The sequence below is a fragment of the Gymnodraco acuticeps genome, unplaced genomic scaffold (genome assembly GCF_902827175.1).
Source record: "Gymnodraco acuticeps unplaced genomic scaffold, fGymAcu1.1, whole genome shotgun sequence".
NCBI lineage: Eukaryota > Metazoa > Chordata > Actinopteri > Perciformes > Bathydraconidae > Gymnodraco > Gymnodraco acuticeps.
In genome coordinates, this window is record NW_022990872.1 from 230,463 (window position 1) to 251,771 (window position 21,309).

General features: G+C 41.5%; 1 protein-coding gene across 1 annotated transcript in view; it reads right to left on the minus strand.

Moving 5' to 3' along the window:
• The window catches only part of ncam1a (neural cell adhesion molecule 1a), a 296,215-nt gene that overhangs the window by 109,903 nt on the left and 165,003 nt on the right, over positions 1 to 21,309 (minus strand). Inside the window, 1 exon segment of the mRNA XM_034233380.1 lies at positions 3,672 to 3,746. Within this exon segment, the coding sequence (XP_034089271.1) occupies positions 3,672 to 3,746 (75 nt within the window).

Genomic DNA, 21,309 nt, shown 5'->3' on the forward strand with positions numbered 1-21,309 from the left:
CTGTGTTTCAAAGCAATTCCTTCTTGACATAAAACATCCTCTTCTTTGGAGAATCTTTTGTGCACTTCTAGACACGCCAATTTGACATGGTTGGTATCAATTTGTTGTTGGACTTTCTATTTTCAGATGATATCAGGGTCTTCACTACAGCTTAAGAAAAGTCCATTGAGGCTATGAATAATACGTCTAACAGAAACCTTGTCTAACTTTGAAGGTCTTTTGAGGAACTTTTTGACAGGAATGGATTTTGTCATTTGCATTTTATTTCTGGCAACCTTACCCAACAGTAATCAGCCTCAACTTCGGAGAGTCTCTAATTGCACTTCTAGAAAAGCCAATAAGAAATGTGTTGGTATCTATTTGTTGTCTTATTTTCTAGGTTTATATGATATCGGGATCTCTGGATCGCTAGCGGGACAATTTTGACAGCAATTCAATCTTTGGATTTATCCTTTTGCCTCATTTCTGGACCTCTCAATTTAGCCTCATTTTAGGGCACATTTTAATCAACTTCTTGACAAGTTATTGAGACATAGTTGGTATCAATTCGTTGTTAGACGTTTTTGTTTTCTTATGATATTAAGATCTTTACCGTAGTGAGAAGAGACAAAGATGTCCAGGCTGTTTGCGATCCCAAAAAAAACGTTTTAAATTGAAAAACATAGCATTTTGTTTGTTCTTTTAAGTAGTTTTGCTTTCTCCTGACTTGCTTGATAATTGGATTGGATTTAAACCTCCACTCAAATATATGCAGTATACATTTAGTTGATATTCATGTAGTTCAGAATGTATTATCTCGGCTGCATTTAAACTTTAGAAATGAAATGTTATGCTGTATGCAGTTAAATCCCAGATGTATTACACCATTGATAGCAAACTACTTTAAGCAATAATCTGAGCTTGCATGCTTTTCAGCGAGTAAAAACTGACTCGAAATGAAAGATGAAACAAAAATAGTCATCATTACTTCTACAAGTCAGAGAAAAGCTGATATCTACACCCATGAATCGAGAACTTTGGGGTTGCAATGGCTTTGAAACATTACATCAAACCCCAAACCCCTGCAGTACACATATTTTCCAGATCAGATTAAATATGCTTACTTCAACATAAAAAGGTTAGTATGTGACTTATTTCTATTAATCGTTGGCATCTTTCGCTGGAAGAAAAATACCATCATTTCCACTCATTTCTTTTTAAGACGAGTGCCATCTGAGACATTTCCCCTGACACATAATGGCATCTCATCTCGTCAGGAACACAAAGAGCCTTAAATGCTTTTAGACATCCTCTCCAACGGGATGAAGAGCTGAAGCCATGTTCTTTCATCCAACCAAATAATAGAAATCACTCAGAGATAAATTAGCTTCACATTGTACCTGCTCGGAGATAATGAGCTTTCATCGTGAACGTTTTCTGGGTAGCAACGCGTCTGGAGTGAAATATACAGAGATTTTAAAGGGTGTCACTTTGTGGTGAAATGTGGTTTGAAGATGTTTAAAAGGCCGGGTTGGGATCGGTATGAGGTCAGAGCGGATAATTATGAAAGGTCTGAAAAAAGACAGGGGTGTTAAGAATTTGTGACCTGCTCTATCGAAATCAGTCGCATTGACCAGAAGACACATATTGAGTTGTATAGACTGCTGGAAAGAGGAGATTCCTAGCTTTCTAATGATATCAGGATTGTTTCTGTACTCCAAATATTAAGCGAAATATGTCACATTATATAAAGACTGTCACCGAGTCATCGTTTTGAGAAAAAGGCCGTCAAAGTTTCCTCTTCTCTGGAATCCATCGATCTGATTGGTTATTAGCAAATTATCAAAATACTACGGAAGGAAGATATTTTCGTTTGGATTACTGGTCTGGGGGGAGCTCGCGAGTGTGTGTGTGTGTGTGTGTGTGTGTGTGTGTGTGAGTAATTTTGCGTTTGTGTGTATTGTGTTTGTTTCCCGGGGAAAACCCTCAGGAGAAACCCCGGCTGTTGTTATGCCTGCTGTGACGTCAAGTTACTCCGTTCTCCGCTTGTAATTATGCCGAAGCTTCAAAGTTGTATTTATCATCTGAATTCTCCGAAACAAGTGTAATATTCTGAAAGCCAAGACTTTGTTTAATTGAAATCAGATGAAAACAAACTGTAACGGACCCTGCGGTGTTATCTATGATTACTATATGCCTTACATTCATAATGTCAGCGGAGGGAGGGGGGGGCGGCGCTGCGGAAGAGCAGATTGCCTGTCATCTTCCCTTTACAAGCTTCAAAAAGGTATTTATCGTGTGAGTTTGGAAATAAAAGTTTCATATTCTGAAAGCCAAGACTTTGTTTATTTAAAATCAAACAAAACACCCGAACCCCGAACCTTTTTTTACGCAAATCCACGTTTATTTTGAAATGAGCCGTTGCGACTTCCGACTGATTTCGATAGAGCGGGTCACATATGTTGAGTTACTGATCAGTGAAATCACATTTTTGGATCATTTGAGAATATTCTTTTAAAGACTCTCATTTTCGGACCATTCATTTATTCTATATTAACATTGGCAATAAACCTTTTAAAATGTTCTTATTTGTTCCTTAACATTTCTAGATACATCCTCTCCAACGGGATGATTGGCGTTCGAGCTGAAGCCATGTTCTTTCATCCAACCAAATAATAGATATCACTCAGAGAGATACATTAGCTTCACATTGTACCTGCTCGGAGATAATGACCTTTCATCGAGAACATTTCTGGGTAGCAACACGTCTGGAGTTACTTTTTTTAAATATACAGTGATTTTAAAGGGTGTCACTTTGTGGTGAAATGTGGTTTTTAAGATTTCTAAATTGTCGAGTGGGATCGGTCTGAGGTCAGTTGGTAGAGTAGGTAATTACGAAGGGTCCGGAAAAAGACAGGAAGAAACTATTTTAATAATTTGTTGAGTGAGTGCATGCACATTTTGGATCATTTGAGAGTAAGTAGGCGTATGTTTTTAAAGACTCATCCCGGACCATTCATTTATTCAATACTAACATTACAAATAAACCTTTTCAAATGTTCTTATTGGTTCGTTAACTTTTCTTGATGCAATTTGCAACAAAGTATGCTTTAAAAGGTAATGGGCACACATGGTCCTTTCCATTTTTAAGAGTCAGGTCGCTCAGTTTAAGGAAATATATTGCCTTACTTTTACGGTGGATGAGACAAACTGCATTTCAAGGCACCATTTCATTTTGTAATTTGGTTGAAAAGAGCCGTTAATGTACATATTCTGCAGTGAGTGTGATTATAACTGTGACCCTATGACTGGCATGCTTTTAAATCGTGTAGAAAATATTCTTTGATGTCGGACAGCTGACCCCCATAATGCAAATACCACCTGTATCTCAGAGAAGCTGACACCTGCAAATGTTCACTCAGCGGTGAACACAACGAAAGACCTTTCCTCATTATCTCTTCACACTGCTTCTCTTTTCCACCTCTGTGTGAGCCTTCCCATTACATCCACAGAAAAGACAGTTAAATTCATTTAGACTTGTCTTTTCTTTTTCCTAGAACATCTTCCAATGAGAGTTCATCGTTAGTATTGTTGAATAAACTAACTTCTATCATTATTATCTAAATGGATTCTGCCAGTAAGTTCATACGTTTGCATGAGGTTGAATGAGGTTGGCTTGACGTCACTCTTACCTTCGCAGAGGAAGAACTTGGACTCTCCCACGCTGATCTCTCCCTGCGTTGGCGTGATCTGCACCTGGATGGCGGCTGGGTAAAGAGAAAGAAGATGGAAACAGAATATACATTAGTTTCTGGGTGCAGCGAGAGGAATGTAGACACGAGGGCAAAGCACAATAAGGCCAGGCTCAAAAACAAATTGCTTCGCCTGCTCAAAAGAACAACCATCTTCCCAGCATACCCTCTATGAATGAAAGTCTGGGGTGATATTTCTGTGCTCAATAGAGTGCAACATCTCCGCGCATATGGGTCTAGATTCTCTACAGGGACATTGTTGAACCGTCTGCTTGTTAGCGGGCTCACTTGTTAGGGTTATATTATACACAGAAGGCAGTGGCGAACCGTGGCCATCACAACTGGACCTTCTGTAGACACACCCACCCCCCCCAGCCGCCCCTCCCCCCCCCCTATAATGTCCATCTTTTCACTGAATTGTCGTCTTGAAAATGGTACTCACAACAATTCCGCAACAACTTCCTCTTCACCTGTTGCACTTGTCATTTCAACGTTAAAAACAATAAAACGGCATGAATTGCTTCGTCGCATTCATCTAGATCCTCTGTCTGGAGCCAGTTAACTAGCGGGCCTTCTAGAATACCCTGGAACCGAGGGGAACTCTGAAAGAACACGCCCATTGGCTACAAATCAATATATGATTGGTTGATCAAACTGTCAGTCCAAACGTACGCTCTCATTCAGTGCAACGGCCAGGGCATTCGATCAAGGATGTAGAATACCTTGGTGAAGGATGTTCTACCCAGAGACCCAGAACAAGATCTGATTGGTTGCTTTCTTTTCTACTGAAATGCGTAGAGCATGGTCCGAGAAGGACAAACAAATCAACTGTAATATTACAGATCAACAACACGGATACGATTATCATTTATTCATTTTATATACATTTTATTTATATAATTAAATCGATGTTGTGTTTGTTTTATCTGAGTGTTCCAGGGTATTCTCTGAACACCTTGAAGGCCCTGACGGTTCGCCACTGACAGAAGGCCATTCTAACCAATCGGACGTGCATTTGTCATATATTCAGTTGGCTTCTCATTATGCGAGAAAGAGGCGAGTGTTTGTGGAATTCATTACCATTGCTGACCCTCTAAGGAAGTAGCACGCATGGGGATATTTACTCAATCAACAACATCATGTATTCAGCACACTACTATTAACAAAAGTTAGTATTTTATTGTATTCTGGCAATTTTATAAGTATAGAAAGTGGAAATCCTGCTCTTCTACTCTTCAGTATCTGTCACTTGAACCATGGTTACTCAAGTACACTGTCCATATTATTCTGATGAACATCTACAGCAGTAAAAATACCTTAATTGAGCTAAACGACAATCAATTGTTAGCATACGAAAGAAATCCAGTGGCGCAAATATGATCCTTTTCTTCAAAGACGATTTACATTTTCTTTAAAGTCATATTTTTACTTTGAACTCTAATCTCTGGTTTCTGAAAGATTCACTTTGGTGTTTGGTGTAGAGTTAGGTCTTTTTAATCCTTACAGTACCAGTTTAGACCAATGAAATGGGCTACAACCTATACCGATAAGCCAGGTTTTGCTGTAGATCTGGACTTCGAGCGGTTCGTGTTTGCATTTCTGACCATTTTAGTTGGAGCTTTATCTTCTAGTTAGGGTACAATTTAGTTGGAGCTTTATCTTCTAGTTAGGGTACAATTTAGTTGGAGCTTTATCTTCTAGTTAGGGTACAATTACCATAAACAACTTAATGCTTACTTAATAGTACTTAAAGTGCCCTTTGGGTTGTCAGAGGAGGTCATGTGAAGCTATACAGTACCAGAAACATTTCCAAAGTAAAAGCTAATAACGAATCTTGTTCCTTTGAAAATCAACAACTCTTTATCTAATATCTGACGAAACCAAAGCGAGTCAATGCCTGCCACAGACACCCTGTAACAGCATTCAAATACAAACTAAGGTAACTGTGTGGAAAATGATCTAATTATCAAACATAATATGTTCTCGAGAATGAATGATTTGCGTTGGTAATTAGTCTGGAGTAAGATGATCCTCAGTATATCAGTAGCACTATCTGAGGATTTATTAAGGCGCCTTACAGAGTCATTGCAGGGAGCTCTGGTTCTCTTTTACCCCATCCTGCTTCTCCTGGCAGATGATTTACGAAGCCACAAATCAAAGAATATCCTTTTCTCCAGACTTAACTCCATTTCATCTCTCAGCCTCAGCAGTGGCACAGGTGGGATTCAGAAAGAGTGCAGAGGAACACCTGCTGTGTGATTATTCCTGCAGGCAAATAAAAATGCTTGCGTATTCACGGAAAAGTGTTCAACTATGTAATCAAATGCTCGATGCGAAACGTGCATGTGTGAACCCGAATGACAGGACATGGGAAGGGTTTTTAAATGTGACACGATTCAATGTAAATCTCTCTTCAGTCAGTGATGTGCAGCATGGAAGCAAAGCAGGGATAATCGTGACCCAGAGCGCCACGGAGAAATCCCGCTGAGCCTTCAGCGTGTCGCCACTCGATCGAGGAAGTCTCGGCCCGATTCTCTCCAGGAGATTCATGGGAAGTCTTTGGAAGAACTCGCCTGTTCAAAGACAGGTAGCTAAGCATCCTGACAGCACAAAGAGACAGCGCAGCTTCACGAGGCGACGATTTCATAGCTGTAGAAAGCTTGACTGATTAGAGGCAGCCACAGCGGCGTGTCTTTCCTCCACTGCACACATCACCATTATTCTGTGGAATCGGTCCTGGTATATAACCGTATGTAAAGCTGCATGAATGTATTAAATAGGCATGGTGGTGAAAAGTGTTTAAGAGTTTGTTTGTTTAATGTTGGGCAAATTGGAAGCTTTTAAGAAAGATCTTCATGGGGGGGATTTTGTTTTCCTTTGGTGGATACACTTTGTCATTATAACCAACGACACCACCGCTAAGCAGACCCGGCGTCATGGGCCCGCCCATCCAGGATTTGGGCCGGCTGTTTTAATCAGGGCTGAATACAACATTTTAATTGTTTTATTATTATGTTCAGTGGCGGCGCCAGGGTATACTGGGGTAGGCTACAGCCATACCAAGAAATGGCTTAGCCCCACCATGAAAAATGATTTTAAAGTAAGCAAAATAAAGTCCGCCAACTCGCGCAAAGTAAATTGCACAGACAGCAGTAAATACCGAAGACTAGAAACGGTTTGAAAACTTTTGTCACGTAGTGATCATCTTCTCAATAGAACATCTTTGATAATGTCTTCTGGCCAATCAGAATCACGATAACGACGTGGTGTTGTTGCAGGAAGTCCCGACGGAGAATACTTTTGCTGTAGTACATCTCTATATACATCGATACAGCAGGGGTTGGGTTTTCAGCATGTCAACTCTTTCACCTGTGGGGAAATAGCAGGGTTGGCTCCAGGTCGCCCTTTTTATTTACTACAAGACAAATGTGCCTTTTTATTTCATACAGTTCAAATTGGATTGAGACAGGGAAATAATCTAACCTCACGCGTGGCGTTTCACTGTCAAGGGGAGCATGTATGTAATTACATTGCAAATACTGACTTGAGCCCAACCACTGCATGGGTTAGCCCTACCATAGATTACCCAACACAAATACTCTGGAGCCGCCACTGATTATGTTTATTGTTGTTATTTGTAGGGCTTTGTCCTAATATTTATTTTTGTTTTAAACTATGTTGAAAGATTAGTTTAATAGCATTTTTTTTATTTTGCTATGAAATTCTGAATGAAAGGCTGCGCGCGAGACTGGTTTTTCGCTGGGTTGAGTCGTGTGGGTTTTTGAGTGAGATGCGGCACAGCAGCCTGTCAGTTTACTCTTGCTAGGTTAGTTTGGCTATTATCATTTATATTTATCTGCAACAATGGATATCAGGAAATGGTTCATGAAAGGAATATGGCAACTCAGCGCCAGATGCAGGCACATTAGAAGACATCAGTTACGTTACCAACGAGCTAGCAAGCCAGCCAGGGACAAGGGAGGCTGACAATCAATTATATTTTGAAGAGAAATTGACTCTCAAGCCGGCTCTCTTACAAACTCCTGCTCTGTGCGCAAGCAGAGTACAGCGGTACATGCGGTACATGCTCTCTGCCTCGCTCAATCTCTCTCTCTCTCTCCCTTTCTCTCCATCGCTCAACCTTACTCCACCTCTCCACCCTGTGTGCGCTCAGGTTTGCCTGTGTGCTGCCCAAGTTGGCACAGCGTTACAAATGTGCCACAAAACCAACCAATGGATGTAGCCTATAATAAGACCCTTGACAAATCTCGAGATTTCCCGGGAAATGTAAGTTTCGTGGTGGGCCCGCCCTGGTAAATCAAATGCCCGCCCAGAGACGTATGTCTGCCGCCGGGTCTGCCGCTAAGCTAAAGGCGGCTAATGTTGGGCTTTAAAGGAACTACAGCACAGTCACATCACATGACTTCACATCACCACCGCTAAGCTAAAGGCGGCTAATGTTGGGATTTAAAGGAACTACAGCACGGTCACATGACTTCACGTCACCACCGCTAAGCTAAAGGCGGCTAATGTTGGGATTTAAAGGAACTACAGCACGGTCACATGACTTCACGTCACCACCGCTAAGCTACAGGCGGCTAATGTTGGGATTTAAAGGAACTACAGCACGGTCACATGACTTCACATCACCACCGCTAAGCTACAGGCGGCTAATGTTGGGATTTAAAGGAACTACAGCACGGTCACATGACTTCACGTCACCACCGCTAAGCTAAAGGCGGCTAATGTTCGGTTTTAAAGGAACTACAGCACGGTCACATGACTTCACGTCACCACCGCTAAGCTACAGGCGGCTAATGTTGGGATTTAAAGGAACTACAGCACGGTCACATGACTTCACGTCACCACCGCTAAGCTACAGGCGGCTAATGTTGGGATTTAAAGGAACTACAGCACAGTCACATCACATGACTTCACATCACCACCGCTAAGCTAAAGGCGGCTAATGTTGGGCTTTAAAGGAACTACAGCACAGTCACATCACATGACTTCACATCACCACCGCTAAGCTAAAGGCGGCTAATGTTGGGATTTAAAGGAACTACAGCACGGTCACATGACTTCACGTCACCACCGCTAAGCTACAGGCGGCTAATGTTGGGATTTAAAGGAACTACAGCATGGTCACATGACTTCACGTCACAACCGTTAAGCTACAGGCGGCTAATGTTCGGTTTTAAAGGAACTACAGCACGGTCACATGACTTCACGTCACCACCGCTAAGCTACAGGCGGCTAATGTTGGGTGTGATGACGTTTAGTCGTCTCATTTAGACACTTGTTAGCAACCAACTTTTTTACATTCACCATGGGGGTATTTACTGACGTTTTTTATGTCGTAGAAGAAAACCTTAAAACCTCTTCAGCTTGTGTTGAAACTATTTCAGGCAACCAAAACCAACCAACCGACAACCAAAAACATGTTTAAAAAAACATTGATATCCAGACGAGGGGACAGGAATTGGTAAAACGCCGACTCATTCAATTGTTTTAGGACTCACTCCTTCCCCTCCTTTGCTAAAAGAAAAGTACCCAAGGAAAACGTTGGCGTGAGATGAGAACCTGAACACCGACAACAGATGATTTTATGTTCCTGGTGAAGGAGAAATATTGATTCATTTAACGGTGAGAACAGTATGTCTCTTGTGGTCATACAAATATTGATTTGCTGTTAAAAACATACATGACCTGGTCTTTCTTCGCCTGTTTGCCGGCTCTAGAGGAATGAAACAGCACCGTGTTTGCTTTTAAAGGCTGGAGGTAGCTACAGAGAAAACAGCTTATCCATTTCCTTCCCTCATCTGGTAAGATCAAGGATACTGCGCTGCAGACTCTAGCCATGCCTGCTAAGACTGGGACAACTGGCCAAGAATCGACTGATCATATCTGCAGCACTAAAGACAACACAGAGGGGTTCAGGCGGTGTGGGAACGAGAGCTATTCCCAGAGCAATCTTCTCGGTGTATGTCTCTAAATGGCCACTCGTGCAGTGTTTTTAGGATAAGGTTCTTGTTGAGTCTAATGTGTAAAGCAAAAGTGTGTCGCTGCTCAGGTTTGATTACCAAACACTCCTCAAACAATACTTGATCGCATAAAGAAAGATTTGGATGAAGGACTTTTCCATTTCAGATAAAGCCTTGGATGTGGCCTTTCTTGTTGTGTCTCGTCTGTTACTTTTGTTCGTGTATTTTTTCTGTCATTATTTTGTATTTACCTCTTGTCTTTAATGGCAAGCCCTGTTTTCTTCTTCCCCCCGTGTGTTTTTCCCGCCATCATCAGCGTCTGCCCCGCCCCTGATTGTTTCCACCTGTCCTCACTCACCTCATGTTTAAACAGTCCTGTCTCTCCCCTGTCTTGTGTCAGTTCGTCTTGTTTGTTTCCATGGATGGTCGTGCCAAGCTTCAACTAAGAAAGGTCTTTTCCAGTCTAGTCAGGTTTTGTTATGTTTTTTTGTAAGCTTAAAGGTGGGGTAGGTCTTTTTGGAGAAAGCAGCTCGAGTGCGCTAGAATTTGAAAATACACAGCCGGAGAAAATCTGCCACTTCCTCACAGAGCCCCTCCTCCAACACACACGAACGCGCACATGACCAATGAGGGCACGAGATACGTTAGTGCCCAGATGGAAGGCTGACAGGCAGGTAGGCCATCCAGTTACTTTAGCCGGGCCGGCTCAGATGATTGGTCGTGCTTTTTACAGCGCCACGGCTTCCACTGATTAATTTTTTTTATGGATTTGTTGTTTTCTTGGAAATGAAAGACATGTTTTACTGCATTCAAGACTGTCTCTGGGTCGTGCATTTGGGTTCTCCAGTTTGTGTTAAGGTCGTGACTTTTCTGCTGATTCTACTTCTGTTGTATTAACAATAGTAGAAAAGTATTCTCTATTTAGACAAGGGAGACCTAACCCTAATCCTTCCTTGAGCTTGAATTATTGTCCTAGATATTTTTGTCTTCATGGACAATATTAAAGGTGGGGTAGGTAGGTTTGAGAAACCGGCTCGAGATACACTTGTGCGCGTTCGTGTGTGTTGGAGGAGGGGCTCTGTGAGGAAGTGGCAGATTTATTCCGGTTGTGTATTTTCAAATTCTAGCGCACTGGAGATGCTTTCTCCAAAATGACCTACCCCACCTTTAAGCTAAATAAATGGAAGGGAATAATAATATTTGGTTAAAATATATTCTTATTAATGTAGTAAATCATTCGAGACTGATACAAGTTCAAAATGTCGCCACTCGACTTTTAAATCATCTTAATTGAACCAAAAGCAAGATTGTGAGGACTGTACTGACAGATTTCCCATTTTTAAATAATCGTTATAAAATGATATGTAATAATTGCAATATCTATTTCTTTGTGGTGTTGTAAATATACCAATACATGCTAAACGACTAGCGTTATCCTCCCAGTTTCCCTCAAAGCGCTGGACTAAAGAAAGACCTGAGATACATTGATGAAAACGTGAAGCATGAGCTCTGAGTCAGAGGAGATGTGAGGGGAAAGGTTGTTGATTAACAGAGGTGTGAGGAGAAGGCTTCGATGACAGATGATGTCTCGATATGTTCGATCATGACACCAATCTAACATCTTGTACACTCTCCACCTGTAAGACTCCAAAAGACTAAACTCAACGATAGCAGGATATATTTGTTGGCTGTTTTATTACAGATCAGTTGGGACCATCATCCAAACTTTAAATTACAGTGCGAGCTAATCAGTGCATTCCTGTGAGGTTAGTATGATATACTTACTAACCTCATACACTTCTATAGGTTTTGTTGCATGTAAATGGTCTGCAAGGCCTGACATTTAAGAGCAGCCTTGGTAATTTAGCTAAAATAAATTATTTCTACAACAAATGGAGACTAAATTCAAATGCATCTCACTAGAGTTATTAGGTGAACACACGTTGATGCATTAGAGGCAAACCAATTGGCTGTAAATACTATAATTATAAATCTGACTTTGTTGTTAAATACCAACATATATTTAGATTGTACATGATTATATAATATAGGGGGCATAAATAAATCACATTCATCAAATAATTATTGTTTGTGATAAATCCAAATTAGCAAATGTCTTAAAATAATTTTGATTAATGAAATACAAATAGCTATTTCTGCATTCTCACTTTCATAAACATTCACGGAGCTTGGATCTAAATTAAATCCCCTCAACTGTTATCCTCTAAGAAGCTAATCTTGTTTATTAAGAGCTAAAGTAAAACATTCGTTTACTAACTCATACGTCCATACATAGAAACACACACCCTGTGTTTGCTTGACTTCATAGCTTTCCAGCAGGTTGGTTATTCACGTTTTGAGTTTGACAAAGTAAGGGAAGAAGTTAGAATAGATTGGTGAACTGAGAGGCGATATAAGCAACGGGGTATTAATTTACTGATAATCCCCCCACACTGAAGAATATATAGCTGGGAGCTTTTAATAACAATATGAGAAGATGGTGAGGGAATTATAAACTTTACATCCTGCGACTGTAACAGCTTCTGAACCACAGGCGTCTCTAAGCCCAAATAACAGAACAGCACACAGACTTATGAGAGCTGTTTGTGCGTCACTTCTTCAAGTCTTTAGTGTATATTTCACATATTTACAGCCTGTGTGGTGTCCCTGCACACAATAAGGACTGTTCAACTAAACTTGTGTGCAATAAACAGTTTATTTGTACAACTTATTATATCACTTATTTCCACATTGTCAAAGATCCCCTGATTTAAATGTATTTTGGTTTCCTCTTTCCCTTTCCCTGAAACATCTCCGTTGGACTCCTTTGTTTACTTCCACACTTACTTACTTACTTACATCTCTCAAAGGTTGACCAATCACAACAGAGCCAGCCATGAACATTAAAGTGTGCACAAAATACATATATGAGCATATTATGATCTCTGTAATTATTTTCAATGTGAACGTACTTTCTTTAATGCTGCGACTTTTACCATGGATATGTACTTATTATTAATGTATACTCTTTTTACTTGTATCTGCTGTTACGTGCTCTGTGTTTTTCTCTGTCTCTCTGCTGCGCAGGTCCACCTGGCTCCGCCCCTGGCGCCGCCTCCCCCAGGTGTCCTAATTGCATTCAGCTGGGGACGACTTAAAAAGAGAGAAGCTGGAGGAGAAGAGGTCTCTTTTCCGGTCCTGAAACCGAGGGATTACGACCGTGGCTTTCCTCTCACCTCGTGTGGATATATATATTTATGCTGTATTTTTTGTGTGAACTCTGGAGGATATTAGTATAGGTTTTTCGTGGCTTTGTTTCCTTCCCAGTAGGCTGTGTTCGGACCTTTGGGTAGAGGAGGGAAGTCTGGGTCCTACGGCTCATGGTGTGGCTGGCCCAGGCCCCCTTCTTCCTTTTTGTTAGTTTTACGCTGTCCTCCAGACTTGGTTCCTTTCTGCCGGTAGCCATGCGAGTTACGGCTGTGCTACAAATAAACGCCCGTCGATAACTAAATTCTGTGTTTGGCGTGGTTGTTTTTATGTTGCGGGTCTTCCCACGAGCCACTACCGCTTGGTAGGGGGACGGGTCGTAACTTCTGCACTGTAACGCTTTAGACATCCTCGCTGAGTGACGATAACAGGATTTCTGATTCTGATTTACAGGACCAGTTCATACAGCAGTTTAAACACAGACAAAGGTTCTGCTGGGGGAAACGTAAAGGTTGAGGCGTCTTGGATCCGGAGGTTTGCATGTCTAATTGGAAGCTGGCAGCCGGTGCAGACTGGCTCCATTACAAGAGGCTCCACCAGTCAGCTGCTGGTGCTTAACATGCAAGTCATGTCGGAGCAACACACAGTAGCAGACGGCACTGTGGAGCTCACTGAGAAGCACACACTGTAGCACGGACGCTTAGAAAGCACCAGAAAGAAATGCATATGTACTATTCTGTATCCAGGCTTCACTTTTGTTTACAGTAGGCTGTGCTAGTAAGCAACGATGTGCAGCCAGGTGGTCGTTGACTCAAGACAGGGTAAGCAGGATGTTGACTCACCCTTATGCTAAATAATATTTAAACCAAAGACACGACTCACAATACTGATTTCAAAAGATTGTATTCAGCTAAGAAAATAGTGTGATCCACTGCATTGCACAGCAGCGTAACTTAAAGGTCACCTATCGTGCAAAATCCACCTTTTCATGTCTCTTCTACATCAACATGTGTCCCCTCTTCTTCATGTCTCTTCTACATCAACATGTGTCCCTCTTCTTCATGTCTCTTCTACATCAACATGTGTCCCCTCTTCTTCATGTCTCTTCTACATCAACATGTGTCCCCTCTTCTTCCATGTCTCTTCTACATCAACATTCCTACATGTCTCTTCTACATCAACATGTGTCCCCTCTTCTTCATGTCTCTTCTACAATCAACATGTGTCCCCTCTTCTTCATGTCTCTTCTACATCAATCATGTGTCCCTCTCTCTTCATGTCTCTTCTAACATCAACATGTGTCCCCCTCTTCTTCATGTCTCTTCTACATCAATCATGTGTCCCCTCTTCCTTCATGTCTCTGCTACATCAACATGTGTCCCCTCTTCTTCATGTCTCTTCTACATCAACATGTGTCCCCTCTTCCTTCATGTCTCTTCTACATCAACATGTGTCCCCTCTTCTTCATGTCTCTTCTACATCAACATGTGTCCCCTCTTCTTCATGTCTCTGCTACATCAACATGTGTCCCCTCTTCCTTCATGTCTCTTCTACATCAACATGTGTCCCCTCTCTCTTCATGTCTCTTCTACAATCAACATGTGTCCCCTCTTCTTCATGTCTCTTCTACATCAACATGTGTCCCCTCTTCTTCCATGTCTCTTCTACATCAACATGTGTCCCCTCTTCTTCATGTCTCTTCTACATCAACATGTGTCCCCTCTTCTTCATGTCTCTTCTACATCAACATGTGTCCCCTCTTCTTCATGTCTCTTCTACATCAACATGTGTCCCCTCTTCTTCAGTGTCCTCTTCTACATCAACATGTGTCCCCTCTTCTTCATGTCTCTTCTACATCAACATGTGTCCCCTCTTCTTCATGTCTCTTCTACATCAACATGTGTCCCCTCTTCTTCATGTCTCTTCTACATCAACATGTGTCCCCTCTTCTTCATGTCTCTTCTACATCAACATGTGTCCCCTCTTCTTCATGTCTCTTCTACATCAACATGTGTCCCCTCTTCTTCATGTCCTCTTCTACATCAACATGTGTCCCCTCTTCTTCATGTCTCTTCTACATCAACATGTGTCCCCCTCTTCTTCATGTCTCTTCTACATCAACATGTGTCCCCTCTTCTTCATGTCTCTTCTACATCAACATGTGTCCCCTCTTCTTCATGTCTCTTCTACATCAACATGTGTCCCCCTCTTCTTCATGTCTCTTCTACATCAACATGTGTCCCCTCTTCTTCACTGTCTCTTCTACATCAACATGTGTCCCCTCTTCTTCACGTCTCTTTTTCATCAACATGTGTCCCCTCTTCTTCATGTCTCTCTACATCAACATGTGTCCCCTCTTCTTCATGTCTCTCTACATCAACATGTGTCCCCTCTTCTTCATGTCTCTTCTACATCAACATGTGTCCCCTCTTCTTCATGTCTCTTCTTCATCAACATGTGTCCCCTCTTCTTCGTGTCTCTTCTACATCAACATGTGTCCCCTCTTCTTCATGTCTCTTCTACATCAACATGTGTCCCCTCTTCTTCATGTCTCTTCTACATCAACATGTGTCCCCTCTTCTTCATGTCTCTTCTACATCAACATGTGTCCCCTCTTCTTCATGTCTCTTCTACATCAACATGTGTCCCCTCTTCTTCATGGTCTCTTCTACAATCAACATGTGTCCCCTCTTCTTCATGTCTCTTCTACATCAACATGTGTCCCCTCTTCTTCATGTCTCTTCTACATCAACATGTGTCCCCTCTTCTTCATGTCTCTGCTACATCAACATGTGTCCCCTCTTCTCATGTCTCTTCTACATCAACATGTGTCCCCTCTTCTTCATGTCTCTTCTACATCAACATGTGTCCCCTCTTCTTAGCTCTTCTACATCAACATGTGTCCCCTCTTCTATGTCTTTACTTCTCATAACATGTGTTCCCCTCTTCTTCATGTCTCTTCTACATCAACATGTGTCCCCTCTTCTTCATGATCTCTTTCTACATCAACATGTGTCCCCTCTTCTTCATGTCTCTTCTACATCAACATGTGTCCCCTTCTTCTTCATGTCTCTTTACATCAACATGTGTCCCCTCTTCTTCATGTCTCTTCTACATCAACATGTGTCCCCTCTTCTTCATGTCTCTCTCGACATCCAACATGTGTCCCTCTTCTCCATGTCTCTTCTAAATCAACATGTGTCCCCTCTTCTTCATGCTCTCTTCTACATCAACACGTGTCCCCTCTTCTTCATGTCTCTTTCTACATCAACATGTGTCTCCTCTTCTTCATGTCTCTTCTACATCAACATGTGTCCCCTCTTCTCCATGTCTCTTCTACATCAACATGTGTCCCCTCTTCTCATGTCTCTTCTACATCAACCATGGTCCCCTCTTCTTCATGTCTCTTCTTACATCAACATGTGTCCCCTCTTCATTCATTGTCTCTTCTACATCAACATGTGTCCCCTCTTCTCCATGTCTCTTCTACATCAACATGTTCCCCTCTTCCATGTCTCTTCTACATCAAACACGTGTCCCCTCTTCTTCATGTCTCTTCTACATCAACATGTGTCTCCCTCTTCTTCATGTCTCTTCTACATCAACATGTGTCCCCCTTCTTCTCCATGTCTCTTCGTACATCAACATGGTGGTGCCCCGTCTTCCTTCATGTCTCTTCGTACGATCAACATGTGTCCCCTCTTCTTCATGGCTTCTTCTACATCACATGTTCCCCTCTGTGGAAAAGAGACCTCTGAAAGTTTCAGGATCAAAGATTCCTCTCCTCTTTTTTGATTCCATTCTATAAAAAAACCCTGTCTGAAAATGAGCTGATCAGATTTGGCACTAACGATGTTTTGTCTTGGTGTTAACCAGTAGCCAATAAGCAACCAAGGGTACCAACCACCACCCACCACCCCCCCCCCCCCCCCCGAATATGCCTCCATAGACCACCATTGGAGTTCTTGTAACCAAAATCTCTCTCAGGAGAGGGGCGTGGGGAGGGGCTCCTTATTTTCATCTAAAGTAACAGACCAGAGAATCAGCACTTTGAAAACAGGGCTGAAACAGAGGGGAGTATGGGTAAATGCTTGCAATGATCTGTTTGGGGGTTTCAGCAGCCAATCAGAGACAGTGCTCTGTATATATCTGAGACCTGTAATATATTGATGAGAAACAGTATGATAGGGGACCCGTTAAAAAATGACGGCAGCACTGAATGGAGGTTTTCTGTTAACAGTCCAAAGTCTGTTCACACGATTTATTTCCACTAACCAGTCTGTAAACACTGCCAGAGCCCATACTGTTGTTCCTGTCAGTGTTTACTTTCCTGGTCCTGTCTTCTTCTTCTGCTGTCTGTTCATGTTTAATGTTTAATTCCAAAGTGCACAACATATGACAGGCCTACCGACACTAGGAGAAAACTTCTCAAAATTAAAGAAATTAGAAATAACAGAAGGAAATAATTCAAGTATTCTCTAAATCTTGTTGTCTGAGATCTTGGATGGAGATGCAACCCTCTTCCATAATACAGGTACGTTGCATCTATTAAAAACATTTGCAAATTCCCTTATAATTTTCACATGATTGGAATGACAACACTTCCACTCATCAGCTGACGTCAGGGATTTTGTGAAGGTGTCAAAGAGGAGAATCCGATTGCTGAAGTTCCAGTCCCGATAGATTTACTGAAATCTCACTCGGGATTTAAACTAGAAAACAAGCAATCAAACTCTAAACCGTCTTCGTATATATTTGGCGACTTGGAAATCTGAAGCAGAAAAGATCAAATAAGGGACTACACGCTGTAGAGAAAACATCAGTCAAATCATCAATCAAGTGTCAGACACATTGACCACACCTGAACACATCAAGCCTCCTCGTCTACCGTGTCAAAACCAGTCTACAACTGTACTGGGCAGATAAAGATTCAGTAGAGTTCTCAGAGGACTTCACCGAGCACACCCATCTCGCTTTACTGATCATCGCTAACCCCTGCACAACATAAAGAAGTTTCTCCAATAACACTAACGGATTTCTGGCAGCATTTCAAAAACTTTTCAGCACTGCATAAACACCAGCACATCAAACTAACATCATATCGTTATTATTTCTGAAGACCTGCCAGTCAATTCACAGAAAAGGTTTCGAAAATACAGAATTATTGTTTAACTAATGTTACTCCAGGCACGTCCAGCTGGGAAGAGACCAAGGGGTAGACCTAGGACCAGGTGGAGGGATTATATCTCTTCGCTGGCCTGGGAGCGCCTTGGGACCCCCCAGTCAGAGCTGGTTGATGTGCAGGGAAAAGAAAGTTTGGGGCTCTCTGCTGGAACTGCTACCCCCGCGACCCGACCACGGATAAGCGGGAGAAGATGGATGGATGGATGGACTACAGGCAATGTACCAATAATACTAATGGTAATACAGCTTTTGTGGCGTACACCAAAAGTACCTGAATGATTCTGGTTTGTTGGCTTTATTTATGACATGTGTGCAATTATTCTGGCCACATTGTCTAATTAGACACAAAGGGCTCAATCCTGATGATCGTGGTCGTTTTGTATGTTTTGGTGTTGTTGGTGACCAACACTCTTTGGAGACTTTTGGAAGCAGCACCATCATCCAAATATATGGAATATATATTGACAGAAAGTCGTTGACTCTTCCAGCTTCACAGACTTGGATGATTTGATGAAGTAGCATTGAAAGTACTGTCAGTCAAAAACCGTGCCAGTCACCCTAACCCACACTGCGTAGAGCATTATGGCCATTTTCCTTCTTCTCAAATATCAATTATATGAACATTTTGGCAGCAAAACAACGAGTGGCATAAAGATATCAGTACAGTTAAGGTTGGGCACTATGACGGTGTCTACCATAGAACAGTGGCAATGTGTTCAATAGTATACATTCGGTAATACTGTTTCAAAATAAGTAGTATTATTTGGGAGGAAACGGAGCAAGACATTTCCTGTTAACCTCAACAACTGTAGTAATAGCAAATAAAGTTCTTAGGTACCTTGAGAATATTCGATTGAGTGTTAGGGGTTTGACTGAAGTGTGGCAGTAGTTTTTGAACAGCTTTAAGGCAACTTTACTGGAAAAGTAAACAACTTTATGGAAACTAGTCACTTTATCCGGAGTTTTGATAAAGAGTGCTGCCTAGAAAAATCTCCTGCTACAAAGTGTGTTGAAATCCAGTCCCCAACAAAATCAAAGAACATAAAGTTCTCAGGAACCTTGAAACTTTTCCCCCCCCAAAAATCAGAGAGTTTTACTTTGTTTTGAGTCGTTCGGTTTTTGACTGATTTGTTGTCTCTTGTCTGGCAGTACCTTCAACTTCGCTTCATCAAATCATCTAGAAGACTCAACGACTTTCTGACAATATATATTCCCTATATTTAGAGTTTTGATGATGGTGCTGTGAAGAAAAGTCTCCAAGTGTGTTGACATCTGGTCACCAACAAGACCAAAGCAGACACAATGACCTCCCTTATAGAGAGAGCCCTTTGTGTCTAACTGGTCAATATTACCAGAATAATTGCACCCATTTCATAAATAAAGTCAATTCAGGAATAATTCAGGTACTTTTCTCTTGGTGTACGTCACACATGCTATAGTATTAACATAGTATTATTGGTACATTACCTGTAGCAACTCAAACATTAAGGATGTACTTTAAAGAAGACATGAATTTGCTGGTGAACAGTTTAAATGCACAATGGGAGTTTTCCTTCTTCCAAAACTAACTTTGAGAATAATGTTTCCAATTAATTTTTCAAAGCCAGATAAATTAGCCTTTCAGAAGCCCCTCACAAAGTGCCTGCACCACTTATCATTAACCTGCCTTCCTCTGAGGCTCTGAACAAAGCTCCCTCCCAGTGTCCCTCTGCTGTATGTGGGTGTCAGGCCTTAATCAAATTGACAGCTACTAAGCCTTCTCTTCGCATCTTTCACTCATTCAGCACCGCAGCTTTGTCAGGATTACAGTTGTTGACATCATTCCCTCAACCCACCGCCACTTCACTTTCATCCGAATGCATTGCAAGTGTAGAGGCGGACATTTCAAAGAACTGAGGAATTTACTGTACTGCCACTTACTGTTTAAGAAGTTGAGACTAACTACGGTATGGTGTGACATACTGTAGGCTTCGGGCTCATATTTGACATCCTCTATTAATAACAAATGTTCTGTCTCACTTCATCGCCTCTAAATAAACAAGTTCCTGACACATTTCCAAAGGCATAATCTTCTGTCATCATTAATGTCGGGGTATTAAACAAGAGGCCAAACAATGCAACGTCTCTTTTCGTCCCTAATTTGACAGCACCTGATTACAAACGCTGGAGAAAATGTTAAACAAAAAAGGCTAAAGGGCTGAAATAGAGCAACAGAAGAAAACAACAGAGACAGCATCAAACTGATGGATGAATACGTTACACATAAAAGCAGTCAGAGTAAAGTAGTAGAGGACCTGGATTAGATATGTATGCACTTAATTTAGGAGAGAATATCTCAACTGTTGTAGACTAATATGACCCCACTGAACAACTTGGGATGTGTGCCAAAATCTCTATCCGGGACGAAAAGCCCCAAAATTACCACGCCCTTTTTTAAATGCTACTTCCGATATAGCTGTATCTTCTAAACCGTTTGAGCTACAGATTTTCTGAGGTGCTCAAAATGTTCAGAATGGCCATATCTAGGGGGAGCGGGGTATTAGACATTTCTAATTTGATATTTTACGAGAACATTCGGTCCACTTATTACCATACAACTACCCAAGTACTGGAAATTGAGTTATCCTCTCATGAATTATGTGCATACATGCCTATCTTAACTTAGGTCTTCTACTAATTAATATAACCATTGAATTATATAAAACTAACTGCTTTTTGTTTATTCATAGCACCAGTGCTAAAAGCTGGAGAGAGTATGAGAGAAAGACTTATCCATCCAGTTTAACAGAGATAATATCTCACTGAAGTACAGCGAAATGGTAAGACAAGCTTTAATTTTTTTATTTACCTACCTCTTCTTTCTGTGGGTATGCCAAGTAGTATATTGTATGGTGATACTGATAACCCATGCCATCGATAATTTTAAACATGTTTCTTTTATTTTCAGGATGTGGTACCGCTCGCTGCTCCTTCTGCTACACCTAAGCCGATCAAGCCGATCGATCTCGAGGAGTCATCCTATGCCAGAAGAAGAACCGATCTGAGTACCTCTCTAGTGGTGAAATCGGCAGGGGTTATATTGTTTCGCTTGCCAAACAAACAGAGAGTAATGACACTCGAGCTGCTAGGGTTCTTCGACTGACCGTGCAAGAGCAGGGTATCATGAAATACCACACCTCATCTTGCTACAGAAGTTTTCAAAG